The 13,369-nt window shown below is 37.8% G+C and overlaps 1 protein-coding gene across 1 annotated transcript in view; it reads left to right on the top strand.

Annotated features, from left to right (window-relative positions):
• Positions 1-11,000, top strand: part of LOC101861748 (8-oxo-dGDP phosphatase NUDT18) — a gene marked incomplete at its 5' end in the record, with an annotated part of 25,458 nt that extends 14,458 nt beyond the window's left edge. The window contains 4 exon segments of the mRNA XM_005103064.3: positions 756-852; positions 1,537-1,683; positions 2,465-2,579; positions 6,195-11,000. Of these exon segments, the coding sequence (XP_005103121.1) occupies positions 756-852; positions 1,537-1,683; positions 2,465-2,579; positions 6,195-6,443 (608 nt within the window). The 3' untranslated portion in view covers positions 6,444-11,000.
• Between the last annotated feature and the right edge of the window lie 2,369 nt (positions 11,001-13,369).

The raw sequence follows: 13,369 nt of genomic DNA, 5'->3' as shown, positions 1-13,369 counted from the left end.
CTGCTTTTTCTTTCCTAATCCTTACTATTCTCATTTTCCTCTACTTCTTTTGTATATTTGTCACACTCTTGTGACCCGCTATTTCCGGGGTGCCTTGAAAGTTGAAACAGACTTTGTGTTGTTGAAGCTAGAGAGGTGAGCAGAGTAAGCCTGATTCCCTGTAAAGACTTCTCTGTTGACATCCACCCCTTGGCGCTCATATGACCTTATGCAGTTGCGAGTGCCGTAATACCTCTACTAAATAAATAAAATTTTAAAAAAACAACTTTGAACCAAATTTTAGATTTGATTGGAGCTGAGGTCTGTGCAAGATAATAGCAACCTGCGCTCCTCCAGTCTTTCCAACTCTGACTTGGACATGCTCCCTCCCCCCTCCCCTTTCGCAAAATTTTTTAGATTTCACAGAGTGGCAGCAGAGAATGGGGTAATAGATAAGAACACTTTTTTTGTAGAGTTTTGCTTTTGCTGTTCATCCTAGTCAGTTTTATTTCGGATTGGATTGTTGTTTTCTATTGTTGAAAGAGGTGCTTGAAGGAAAGATGTGGGGCAGGAGAGCCATAGGAAGGCAAAGAATAACATGGATAAACAACATAAGGACATGGACTGGACTGGATGTGGCAGAATGTGCAACGGCAGCTCGCGACCGTGAAAGATGGAGGGTCATTATACGTCTACCCCTGAATCAGAGATGACACCTCCAGGTATTGTTGCAAAAAGTCCAAATAATAACTTTGTAATTATATTTTTTACACCAGGTGGAAAGTTAAAAACAACAAATGAGAAAGATGAAGAGTCTTTACAAGCCAAGTTTTTTTCTGACGAGGAGATCAAAACGTCTCGAGAATCATTCAGGTAATATTTTGTGATGTATGTTACTTAGTGGTCTGCACGGTTTAAAATTAGAATGTTTATTTGTGGGTGTAAATATAAAAATTTTCCATTTCATAGGTGTCTGATTTGTTAAAATTTGAATTTTATTTTGTATCCGTTTAAAATTGTCATTTTCATATCTATCTGTATAAAATGTTTATGTGTCACGACGCAGCGGAAATGGGCGCTCGTCAATTTTTGGGCATATGAAGCTCTTGATTCATCTTAAAGCTTGATCACTTTGTATCACATGACTTGGCCTCATGTGAGTACTGCTTATGTCTGGGGCCGTTAATTGTCAGGGTCAACAAGCTCGTTCACATGGTCGAAGTGCTATTCGGGACTTATCAGTGGGATGGAAGGGAATTTTTTTAGACTCTTAGACTTGTCGTTCTTGATGTGATACTTCAGGATACCCCACCCAAAAAAAATCAAGACAGAAAAACAAACTTGAGGAATGAAAATGAAAAAATACCCAACTATCTTGAATAGAAGTCGAGATGAAGGAGGTGGATGTCGCCTTGTTTCAGAGATGCTTGTCAACAGTTTGCTTTTAGAATAGCCTCCCAATTTGAAATTTCTGTATACTCGTTTAGTTTAGTACAGTGGTTGCTGAGTGAGGGTCTCATTGATATTGAGATATTGGCATTTTGTTTTGGTTGTCAGGGCAGGAGATGTGATCAAGCTCATAGATGCAGGTCGGAAGTACTATGCTAAAGAATCGTCTTTGCGGAACCCAGATGTTTTGCCGGTCATTTCTCCCCATAGGCTACAGACACACAGGGTCGTCATCCTTGACCGCTCATGTCCAGAGTAAGGTGATTCTTTGCAGAGTGGAATAAGTGAAAGAATAGCAAACCTATTTTCTTATGAAGAAGGGTGAAGAAATGATATAAATTCTGATATTAGTGATGAGATTTTTTTTTTAATGAATTTATAAGGGAATGAATTAATCTAAGTTCATTGATTATCAAAATTATGAGGTAAATTAAGATAAAAATGTTGATTTTTGTTTCGTAAAAGGTGAAGGCTTTTGCTATTATTTTAGTCATATTGTTATAGAAAAGAATGATAAATGTTGGATTGGATAATTTATTAATGTTTTTAATTTTTTTTATGTTTGTAGATATATTTAAAGTTTTGTGCGAGAATAATTTTTGAAGTTGGTCTTTATAGAATTGTGCATTATATAATCTTCATTGAATTGTGAACTTGATACCAATTCTCAGTTTTATTTAGAGTTTGCTTACATATCACGACCTCAGTGCTTTCTTGTCATATCTCCATTTTTTTTTAACAGTGAAAACAGTTCATAACAAAGAGTGAGGTTAAGAAGAAGTCACATTTTCAATGTAAAAAAAAAAAATGGAGATGTGGCAAGAAAGCACTGAGGTAGCAATGTGTAAAAATTGTCTCTTAGTTATAGTATACTACCACTTATAAATGTGTCTTTTTCTGGGTATTTCTGGTCACATCTTTTGCTTACGTTCAATTTTTTTTAGTTCATAATTCCAAAATTGAAGCAGTTGAAGCTGTACTCTTTGGGATAAAGTTTTCTGATCACTGTCTTTAGCATGTTTGTTTTGATCGGCAGGAAGGCTACCATGCATGTGTTGGCAAGTGAAGAGGGTGGACTGCATATTCCTTCGTCCATCAATTTTCTAAGAAAACGAACCTCAATAGCTGTGTCTGTGTTTGCACTACTGAAGGTTAGTTTTTTTAACACTATTTGTTGTCATTTTATTTAAGTGTTTTTCCTTAAAAGAAATTCAATGGCATCTGTGATGCAATATTTAACCCTTTGAGAAGAAAATTAATTTGCACTGTCTGGTCCCCCAGAGGCAAAATATTTTGAGAACTTCATGAAAATTAGGGTGGGTCCTGAAAAATGCTTATAACTTACTTATTTTTTAAGATAAAAATATGAACCAAACATTACTGAACTGGAAATTGAATGAAGAAAAATCAACCGATAAAACGTTTCAAAACAATATCTCGTCGTAGAATTAATTTGTTTGTTCGTCAGAGTGTCTTTGCCTTTGTTTTAGTCCTGATGTTATGGTGTCAAATTTCTCCTTGTGTGATATAGTTCAAAGCAGCCCAGCGACTCAGAGGGCTACTTCGCCCTTTTTGCATTGAAATGCAGCCTATTTTCTCTCGAATCACTACTGTCCCGATAAAATGCGTCGAACAGGTTGCGAAAATTCATATTTGCAGCCATTTTAGATTCGATTGTCAGCCTTAGTGACTGATGATGTCAACAAATTTCTAGACTTCGTTTTCTTTCCCAGTTGTTATAAGATAAGAAAAGGTACATCTTTATTGTGCAGGTCCTGGCACATTGGTTTGGTGTTTAATTCTTGTTTGGGGCAGGAAATGCAGGAAAAATTTTCCTTGAAAAAAGTTTAACTCAGTTTAAACCATTTCTGTTGGTTCTGTACTCAAGTACCCGTGGTCACGATTGCGACTATGTGACCTCTTAGGGTCAGTCGTGGCGTTGCGACCATAATCGCGATAAATCTTGCGATAGGTTAAACACTTTGCCATTTCCTACTGAAGAAATGAATTTGATTCCCATGATGAGAATCTATTTTTATTGAGTATTTCCAACTGTCTGCTCACCTCCTCTGCTAATGAGGGTGGAAGTGGGGGGGGATTAGGGAGGGGCCATTGGAAGATCAGCCCACTTCTTTTTTTTTCTCTGTATTGTTTCTGTCTTATTCTTTCTTTGCTCAAAAGGACTGTAATTGTGTGGGTGCCGTTCCTTGTACTCCAATAGAACTAGTAGGCCTACCGACCTATACCTGTTGTTTGTAAAATGTCATGAAGTCTTGACTCTACTCCAGACTTCTGTTTGATTGTGACTTGAAGTAGAGCATACTCATGGCTGGTAGGAGCAGAGCTGTTAAAGTACTTTTAAAAAAGTACAGAGCTGTTAAAGTACTTTTTAAAAAGTACTTAAGTACAAATTTAAGTACAATCTAAAAAATGTACTTAAGTACAGTAAAAATACTTTCCTGTAAAATGTACTTGAGTACAAGTACTTTTTAAAAAAGTACTTATGAGTACATTTTGAGTACTTTCTGCTAATATGCTAAAACATTTCAACGCTTATGCAAAACATCATATTAAATAACATATCCGGGGGCTCTCGTGGCCTAGAGGTTAAGGTGTTGGCCTCTCATTCAAAGGTCCCGGGTTCGAATCCGGGTAGCGACCGAAAAATTTTCTTCTCTAAAATTGTCTCCTTTCACCTCCTTTCCTGCTCTCTAGCAATATTCTGTCGTCTGTTTTCGTCTCCTCTTTCTGCCCCCACCCCCTCACCTCCCTTGCCCCCTCCTCTGGGCTCCTGACTCATTCTGCAGCCTTTCTACTGCTACTCCTTGACTCCTTACAGCTGTCTTTCTACCACACCCCTGATCTTCTGGTAGGAAAAATCTACACCTAGCCTTCTCGGACAAGGGCGAAAAATCTCGGAGGGCCCGTGTGCAAGTTGCGCACGTTAAAGATCCCTTGGTGGTCTAAAATCGATAAGAGTAGGCTTCGGCCGCCACCCGGGCAAAATTCTAAATTTCCTACCAACGAAAAAGTATTAGGTGTGTCCCGCGCGCTCATATGACCTTATGCAGTTGCGAGCGCCGTAAAACCCTATACTAAACAAACAAACAAACAACAACAACAATAACATATCCAGTATTTTTGACAAGTTAGGCTATTTATTACTAAAAATGTAAACAGTATACAAAGCATTTGAATATACAATGTACACACTGAACGAAGGTGGAAATGGTCCGTGAAATTGAAAAAAACAAACAACCTAAATGAACAGACGCAACCAGTGGGTAAGTGATATTATGAATAGAACTGAACAAAACAATGTGATCAAATGTAAGTCAGTCCAAGAAGTCGGAAAGTTCTACAGAAAAAGTATCCAAATTGGAAAATGTAGATACAAAGTTGCTCTTAAGAAAACATAAAATTGATGAAAATGGCCAGCATAGAAATGGAAAAGCGCCTTGAATACTTCATTAACAAATCCTCAAGGAATCAATGTAGCCTTAAGCAAAAACCACCAAAAAAAAAGTTTGAAAGAAATTTAGACAGCCTAAAAATTTGTTAGATATACATTGAAAACACAGTTTCAGTGTCAATAGATTTTAGTGGTAAGACAGATGTTGGTCACACTGTGTAGTCCACGGCGCCCATGGCAAACCAAAAATACAATAGTTTCCTAGAGTCTAGTAAATGTATTGCAACCAAAGATTCTCTACTGCAGTAGTCTCCGCCTAAGATCCCAGTGCTCGGGAGCAAGGAAAATATGGGATCTTAGCCGACGAAGCCAAGGAAGAATCTACAGTGACCCATGAACTGGTGTGACCCCTGGATGGATTTATGACATATGACAATCAAAGAGTGGTCAACCTTGATGACAAATCACAGTGGCATGAGGCATGCCATAAATAATATATGTAAGGCAGCGTCGTGGAATCAGGGGCTCGTCAAAATAATCAAAGTGAAGAAACTTGCATTTTTCCGCAGGGTTGTGAATTTTTATCAAATTTTTGTTTTTTGGCTCAACACTTTACATGCCCAATAAATAACTCATTTCTGTATGTATTTTTCTGAAAAGTGTTGATTAAAGACACAAAAATGTAAATTTTCAGTCACCATGGACTCTTAAGCTAAGGAAATAGCTAATCTTTGGCGGCCATTTTCTCACTAATTTTACCTCTGAAAACAGGTGACCCCCACCTCCTTCTTTCGCAAATATCTCGACTTGCATTCAAGATAAATGTATAATATTTTTTTCATCCAAATAAAGACAAGTGAATAAGCTTTAAGATAATGCCTATAACTCTACGTGCCCAAAAATTGACGAGAGCCTGATTCCACCACGCTGCCTCACATATAAATAAACACTCATTAGCCTATCGTGAGTCTTGAGATCTTTATCTACGTTTATCCAGTTGCCCCTCCCCTTCACCTGCTGTCCAACAATTTTAGCTTTCGATCTCTGATTGAGTCCCCCTCCAACCGCCTTTGTCGTTACGCACCATTACGTTGTGACCACACCAATTAAAATTCAGATTGATGTAGATAGGGCCCTAAAACATTGACCCTCGAATTTGCCAATAACTATGAGGCAGTAGGAATTTATCATCCTCCCGTGGCTTCCAGGAGGTACGAAAAGTGCTGATGCTACCTGCTTGATGCATAAGAATAAGAGTGGTTAGGCGTAGTATTTTTGTGCAAGTTCAACTTTGGCTTCTCTAGCATATAATGATAATTATATTTCTCCATCCTTTTAATCCTATATCCAACAGGATGCATTTGTGGAAAACCTTACAGCAGCAAGCATCCGCATGTGTGGCATACTGGGGCTGGAGCACAGAGGTACAGGGGAACAAGAGGATGGCCTTTGCATTACGTCTCTGGTTTGCCTTGATTTGGGAGACACCGCAGCTCCACCCACCCCAGCCTCCTCAAAGTACCAGTGGTGCCAGATCAAGGATACACAACTGCAGGATTATTTGTCAAAAGGATCGAAAGGGGCACTTGTTCCTTTACTTTAATTAACTCAACCTCACTTAAAAGGCCATGTTTTGAAGTTTTCTCCCCCTCTGTAGAGGAATGATGTATTTTGGCTCAAAATGAAAAAAATAATAATGTCTACAGCAGCCACCAGATGTTATAAAGCTGTTAAATAAAATGCTTAACATTGATTATAGATTGAAGTTTTTATTAAAACAGTAGTCAATGTTTTGAAACATATCTCTACATTTTTCTGGTTGGGCAAAGAAGACCCACTGATCAGTTCTAGGTCTGTCTTCTTCATTGTTTTTGCTGTCAGATTTAACAGCCACATCTCTGGTCTGTGTGGACCTCATAGACATCATCTCTTATCCCACCACAGCCTCCTTAAAGTACCAATGGTGCCCGATAGAGGAAAACAATGGCAATATTATGTGCCTGAAGGGAAAAAAGGGGGCTCTTGTTCCTTTATTTCAGCACCTACAATGGAGGTAAAACAGAGCACTCATTTGAGAGCAAGTTTGTTCTGCAAGCGGCAGCAGCACAGAGTGGGCATACAGTGTATGATACTGGTAGTTTTCCTCTCTGCAAAACACATCAGTCTTCAAGAACGACCTGTACAAATTTTGACTGTCGTGGAGCAGCAGTCATAGTGAGCACCTCAGTGAAAATTTCAACGCTTGGATATTTACAAAAATAGGCTTTAAAAGGGGTCTTACTCTCCAGATAATCTTACTTTTTTAATTGTGTAAACATCTTTCATTGTTTGATAAATTTGATTTGTCAGTCTAAAACTTACCTCGTTTTCAAAACAAAATATTTCTTCTTCTACTACCTTGATCTCAACATGGATAACACCATTTTATAGCTCAGATTTTCCTCTTTAAAATGATCTACCTCAAGTCATGAGGGTTCAGAAAACTAAACCAAAAAGCGAATAGTTTCAGATCCATCAAAAACACGACGCGCCCCGACTGGGATGAAAAAACAACGGGGCAGCGGCAGCAGGGAATTCCTCAGGCGCGTTCGTTAATTGAACTGCCTAGTCATAGTACAGCTTGACATTTGTTTGAAACTGCCACTGTAGGGGTTATTATCATTGTTGTGATAAGGTTCCTCCTACTTTCAAATTAATGTATCGGTATGTTGTTCTCTGAAACTTTGCAAAGTTTATTCCTTGATGATGACGAGTTCTCTCTGTTTTTCTCTCAGTAGTAAAATTGAGCTACTGGTTGCTTTACTGTTATAGATCTATCTGTAAAGGTGTATAGTCATTTTGATCTCAAATATGCTTGTCCAAAAGTCTGAATCTTGAATGTATCTGAATTATTAGATGAATGAAGAAATGCCAATTTATTTGACTCTCAAGATTTTCCCGATTTTTACCCACTTTCAGACTACCTTCCACTGATAAAGTAATGGTCACTTCCTCTTTCCAGTGTCCAATTCTCAACATCAACTGTGTGCTTTCATGAGAGAAGGGAAAGGAAAGTGGGGAGGGATACGAGGGGTAACAAAAAGTGATGGTAATAGGCAGGCAAACGAGGAGACGACACCAATATATTCATTGAACAGGTATTCGCTTGGCTTGTGTACGTAATACAAAAACTCTATAAGTGAAAACAAAATATTGAAACTCACATGTTTGGATAAGCTTACATCTATTGGGCCAACATTTGGACTCTACACAGATGATTAATTATTTCAAAATGGCTGACCCTAATACTTCATTGTTGAGAAAGCATCTCTCTGGACAGGCCTAGTGTTTAATGTCTGTTTTTTTGCAAACTTGATTTTTTTTTTTCCCCTCCTTGATGACTTATAAAAAGGATGAAACGTTAGTTTGTGAATCCTGTGAAATTCCACTAAATCAAAGGGAACGCATTGTAGTATTGTTGTTTTCTTTTATGGCCTTTTTACTATTCTTCGAAAGTATTCTGGCAGCCAAATTGTGAATCAAGAGAAATATTTCTTGCTGTATTGTGATATATTTAAGTTTTACACTTTTGCTACTGTCTTTGTGATGTTTGGACAGTTGTTGTATGATTAGAACATTTTTTTTTTTGGTACTGACCAAAAGTTTTGTTTGGTAAAAGTGTACGGGTACGAATGCTGTGTGTGAATGCTGTAAGATTTGAACAGATTTAAATATCCCTCCTTCACTTTGCACTTGAGGAAAGTTCCTGAAATGGAATACTTGAATCGAGGCTCTACATGTTTTTACACTCTGTTACTTCCGAAGTATGCTTTGAGGCAGTATACATGTAGAATATATATAATATATATATATATAGGTCTATATACAGTCTAGCATGCACGTAGCGCACATACACATAGCGTAACATGAACAAAATAAACTGATTTTCCGGTCCCGCATTTTCTCATATGTACCCGTTATATTCTTTATTATAAAACTTGCACACAGCAAACTTTGTACACATCTAAAAGATTTCCATGTCTCGCCAAATTCATTATATGTGCGTGCTGTACTGTATAGGATTAAACACAGTGATTTATATATTGTGAGTGTGTTAGTGTTTTAGCGCCTGTGAAAGTATGTGCTGAATGAAGCTGAGAGAATATTTCAGAATGTTAATGGGCCCTGTTGGTGAAGTAATAAACTAAAGCGCATAGAGCCTACTTTGTAGTAGGGGTTTGGTTTATAAGTAGAATGTATTATTATTGTTACTTTTTACCATTTTAAAAAATGTGGTAGAAATACTGATGATATTGCCATTTATTTGATAGCGCATTCCACACTCTACAGCCTGCTCTGTGTGCTTTACAGCTATTATTACCCTAGCAGACCATGGAACACTCAGAAATATTCCCAGCTTACCAGGAAGCGTACTGAGCAAAGTGCGGATTGCATACGCTCAAAAAACCCTAACAAACTGACAAAACCTTTTGCTGTCTATAGCTGGGTATCATTCCCACCTGGTTAAAGTGAGGAAAATTTGTGTAAAGTGCCTTTCCCAAGGACACAACATGGGGTCCCTGATGGACTCGCACCCATGACCTTGCGGTTGCGAGTCCGAGAGCCTAACCACTATGCCATCGACTGGTCAGGTCAAGACTCCGCCATACGTTACATTTCAAAACAGCAGAGTCTTACATGAAGCAGTCGATTCATTATGGTATACAGGGGAGAGGAAACAAGCAGACATATTCTGTATGGTATGTTATGAATGTTCACCCTGTGGATCTGAGCACACGCTTGTTTCCTTTCTCGGCACCAAACGCTCATGTCAGCGTGTGGTGGTGTACATCTAGTGGTAGTCGGACCCAAGGCATATGGGGCCAGGGTTCAAAAGACTAAAGAGCCCCCCTCACAGATTGTGCTCTTTCCACTGCCATTTTGTATAACATACACAGTAGGTCATATATTTAGTAAATAGTGCAGTTTAAGTCAAAAAGAAAGTTGATTCAAAATTTCTTCTGGTGTGTGTAAGTGATAAGGCAGACGAACAAAAACAGTGAAAGTTTGTTTTTTAACTCATGTATGTCTGTCTCTGTTCTAATACTTGGTACATGTATTCGGGTAGTTTGAGATAGGATTGGTGAGTTGATTGAACAATACAAAGAATTCCTAGCTTTTGTTGTGTGCACCTACATGCATGTTTATCCATTTTTATCTTCGGAGAAATGCAAATTACTCAAACTCCATGAGTTGTGTTGGTTTTCGCGTCAAGGGATTGTTTTTATTATATGCTTTTGTTTTGGTCAGTTTAAGATTTATATTTTTAAAGATTTTTGCATGTGACTTTTTAAATCTTTGACTCCTTTTTAAATGTTATGAAATATCTTGTCATTGTCAGATTCAGGCTGTCAGAGAGCAGAAGGGTAGTTATGCTTGGTGTTGTTGTTTAGCACGCATTGTGACGTGAAGAGTCATATCTTGTCATGTTAGATTTCTGTATGTAGTGTTTTGTGTTGGATGATATCATGTATGCTTGTAGAGAAGAGACTGTCAATATTATATAGGGCAACAGAGGCTTGTTTCAGACATTTGAACTTCTAATAGAAAAGACTGGTGTTGTGTGTATATATGTATTTGCTGTAAAACTAAACTGGTTGTTTATTTCAAATGAGGTGAAAATTAATCTTAAATTATTTCTTTTCTAGACAATCTTTAAATATCCATGCTATAGTGCAAGCAATATATGTTTTGCTGCATCCGCTTCAACTTTATGTTTTTAAACAGAAGGATAATATTCATGCTTCTTCAAATAAATTACTTCCATCAGTCTGTGCTACAATTGTGTGTGAAGACCCGTCATATTTCAGAAAATTTGCCTTTTTCTTGATTATTTTTTCATTTCATTTGGGTGCAATTGCAATCAGAGCATTCAAGTAAAAAGTCATAGCACTTCAGTTGGCTGGGGATGGGGGTCCAAAGGATAATACATGACGGGTGTTTTTGGCCCTCCTACACACTGAGCTATTTCTATCTGTAATGTGGTGTGTATTTGTGGGGGGGGGGGGATTTTTGCGACTGTCTGTCCTTATATAAGCTTCAGACCTGTCAATATGAAGCTACGACATCATAAACAACAAGGGTTGTCCGTGTAGTTTCCAATGCTTATTCTGCCTTCCATTTAAAAGATAAAAGAGAAAGATGGCTTACGCACCCTAGAAGTAGAAGGGAAAACAGTGTTTATGATACAATGAATTTAAAACATTTGCCAAAGTCATAAAATTGTTATGAAACTTTAGATGTGGTTTACAACAGAATGTTCAATATTTTTTATCTTTTTTTTGTTGTTGTTGTTTTTATGAGACTTTCAAATTAGTCTCATATTACCTCATGTGTTGCACTTAAGATAGAAAAATCAAAAAGATTCTTTTTTTTTTTTTCAGTTTATATATATATATATATCTTATCATCACTTGTCCCTGCACCGTTTTCTCTCCCTAATAGAGCAGAAAATTAAATGTTACATACATGCATGAACTAAATAACAGGTGCACAGGCTTTGACATGCCTTCCAACTTTCTATTCTCCCCTGCCATTGTCTCTATCTGACTGTTTGTCTGTCTGCCTGTCTGTCTGTCTGTCTGTCTGTCTATCTGTATCTCTTTATCTCTGTTTCTCTCTCTCTCTCTCTCTCTCTCTCTCTCTCTCTCTCTCTCTCTCTCTCTCCCTCTCTCTCTCTCTCCCTCTTTCTCTCTCTCTCTCTACTCTCTCTCTCTCTCTCTCTCTCTCTCTCTCTCACTCACTCTCTCTCTCCCCCTCTCACGCCTGCACAAGCATTTTTATGAACCTATGCATTTTGAAAAGGTATGTGTCATTATTACTTCTTTTAGTCATACATTTGCCGCATACTTTATTTTGATTGCTTTTTTAATGACGTGGGTGTTCACTTTTATCCTTATGAAAATGTGTCGCGATGTGGTGCAACAGGCACTCGTCAATTTTGGGGCATATGAGGTTATTGGTATCATCTTAAAGCCTGTTCATGTGCCTTGCTTTTGGTTAAAAAAATATCCATATAATATGTTGAAAAGTAATAGAAGTCAAAATATTTACGATCGAAGGAGGTCATGGTTGCCTTGTTTCAGAGGTGAAATTAGCGAGAAAATGGCTGCCAAATTTGGGTAATTTCCATGGTTTGAGAGTCTTTGGAAACTGAAACTGAAAATTTGTTGTGCCTTTAATCAATGTTTTTCAGTAAAATCCACACCAAAATGTGTTTTTAAATTGATATATATATATATAAAAGGTGTTGAGCCAAAAAAAGAAATTTTAGAAAAAAATTACCCACGGTCAGAAAAATGCCAGTTTCTTTGATTTCACTATTTTGATGAGCGCCTGATTTGACCATGATGCCTCACATAATATTATAGAGTGGAATTTGGTTATAATGAAGTCCTGGGGCCCGGCCTCCATGTTTGTTGAATCAGAATATTTGTTATTAAAAGATGTAACTAACGAGAGAATTTTTAGAAATCTGTAATACATGTGATAGGAACATCTGTTCTGAACATGTCATGGGGCCAGTATAAGGAAACAGAACCAATTGTGTCGCGAAGTGCATGAGCCGTTGCTTCCTTTGACAAAGCCCATGGACATATGGGTCAGGCCTTCATAAGGTTCACATTTTGGTTTTTTTGCTTGAACCACATCGGAACTTACAAGTACTATTCAAGTACAGGTGTCCATTTTTTCTTCTGTTCATGTGTGTCTTCGTCCATGACTGCTTATCATAGACTCTGAAATTTCTCTTTCAAAAGAACTTGTCAGAGAGCTGGGTGCATTGCAGTATTCACAACAAAATCTGCTCCCCCCTCTATCCATTCCCCTATTTTCGACTTCATAAATGCCTAGCAAGCTGGTTCTAAACAGTCTTTTTTTCTGTTTGCTATTTAACCAAATGTGTCCTAGTTCTAGACTCATGTTCAAAACTAAACTTCTGTAGTGCTACAGACTATTGAAAGGGTATAGCAAAATACACTAGACTCTCTCTAATTGCATGCTATGTTAAAAGACAGTATCGTTCAAATGCACACATTTGTCAATTAACGTATTTTGTAGAACGAGTTGAATTGCGATGTAGGGCTTAGATCGGCTACGCTTAGTGGCAAAATGTGGTTCCACAGACCTGTGTGCAACTCATTATGTAGATCTTAGTCCAGCCCCTTTGTTCAGTTGTCGGGGGAAAATATGACTGTGATGTGTCTATATCCCTGCTGATGTTCCTTGCCGGGAAACACATCTTGCACACTTCAACAAACCATTGAGGTGTTGTTGAAGAAGATGGCTTCTGATATTAGTTTGCATACAATGGCTGTATGTCTCTAATAGGTCAGTCGTAATGTGCAGTCACTGTGTCTGATATACATATTCAATAAGTGAGTAATGATCAACGATGCTGGGCAATCAACGTTCCTGTTGTGTTGAAGGCAAGTAATAAAAAGTTTCATCATGTGAGAAAAATGTGCAAAGCCTCCTCAGCATGGCCTGGTT

This window comes from Aplysia californica, unplaced genomic scaffold (assembly GCF_000002075.1).
Source record: "Aplysia californica isolate F4 #8 unplaced genomic scaffold, AplCal3.0 scaffold00357, whole genome shotgun sequence".
Classification (NCBI taxonomy): Eukaryota; Metazoa; Mollusca; class Gastropoda; order Aplysiida; family Aplysiidae; genus Aplysia; species Aplysia californica.
This window is presented reverse-complemented; position numbering and strand designations above follow the sequence as displayed.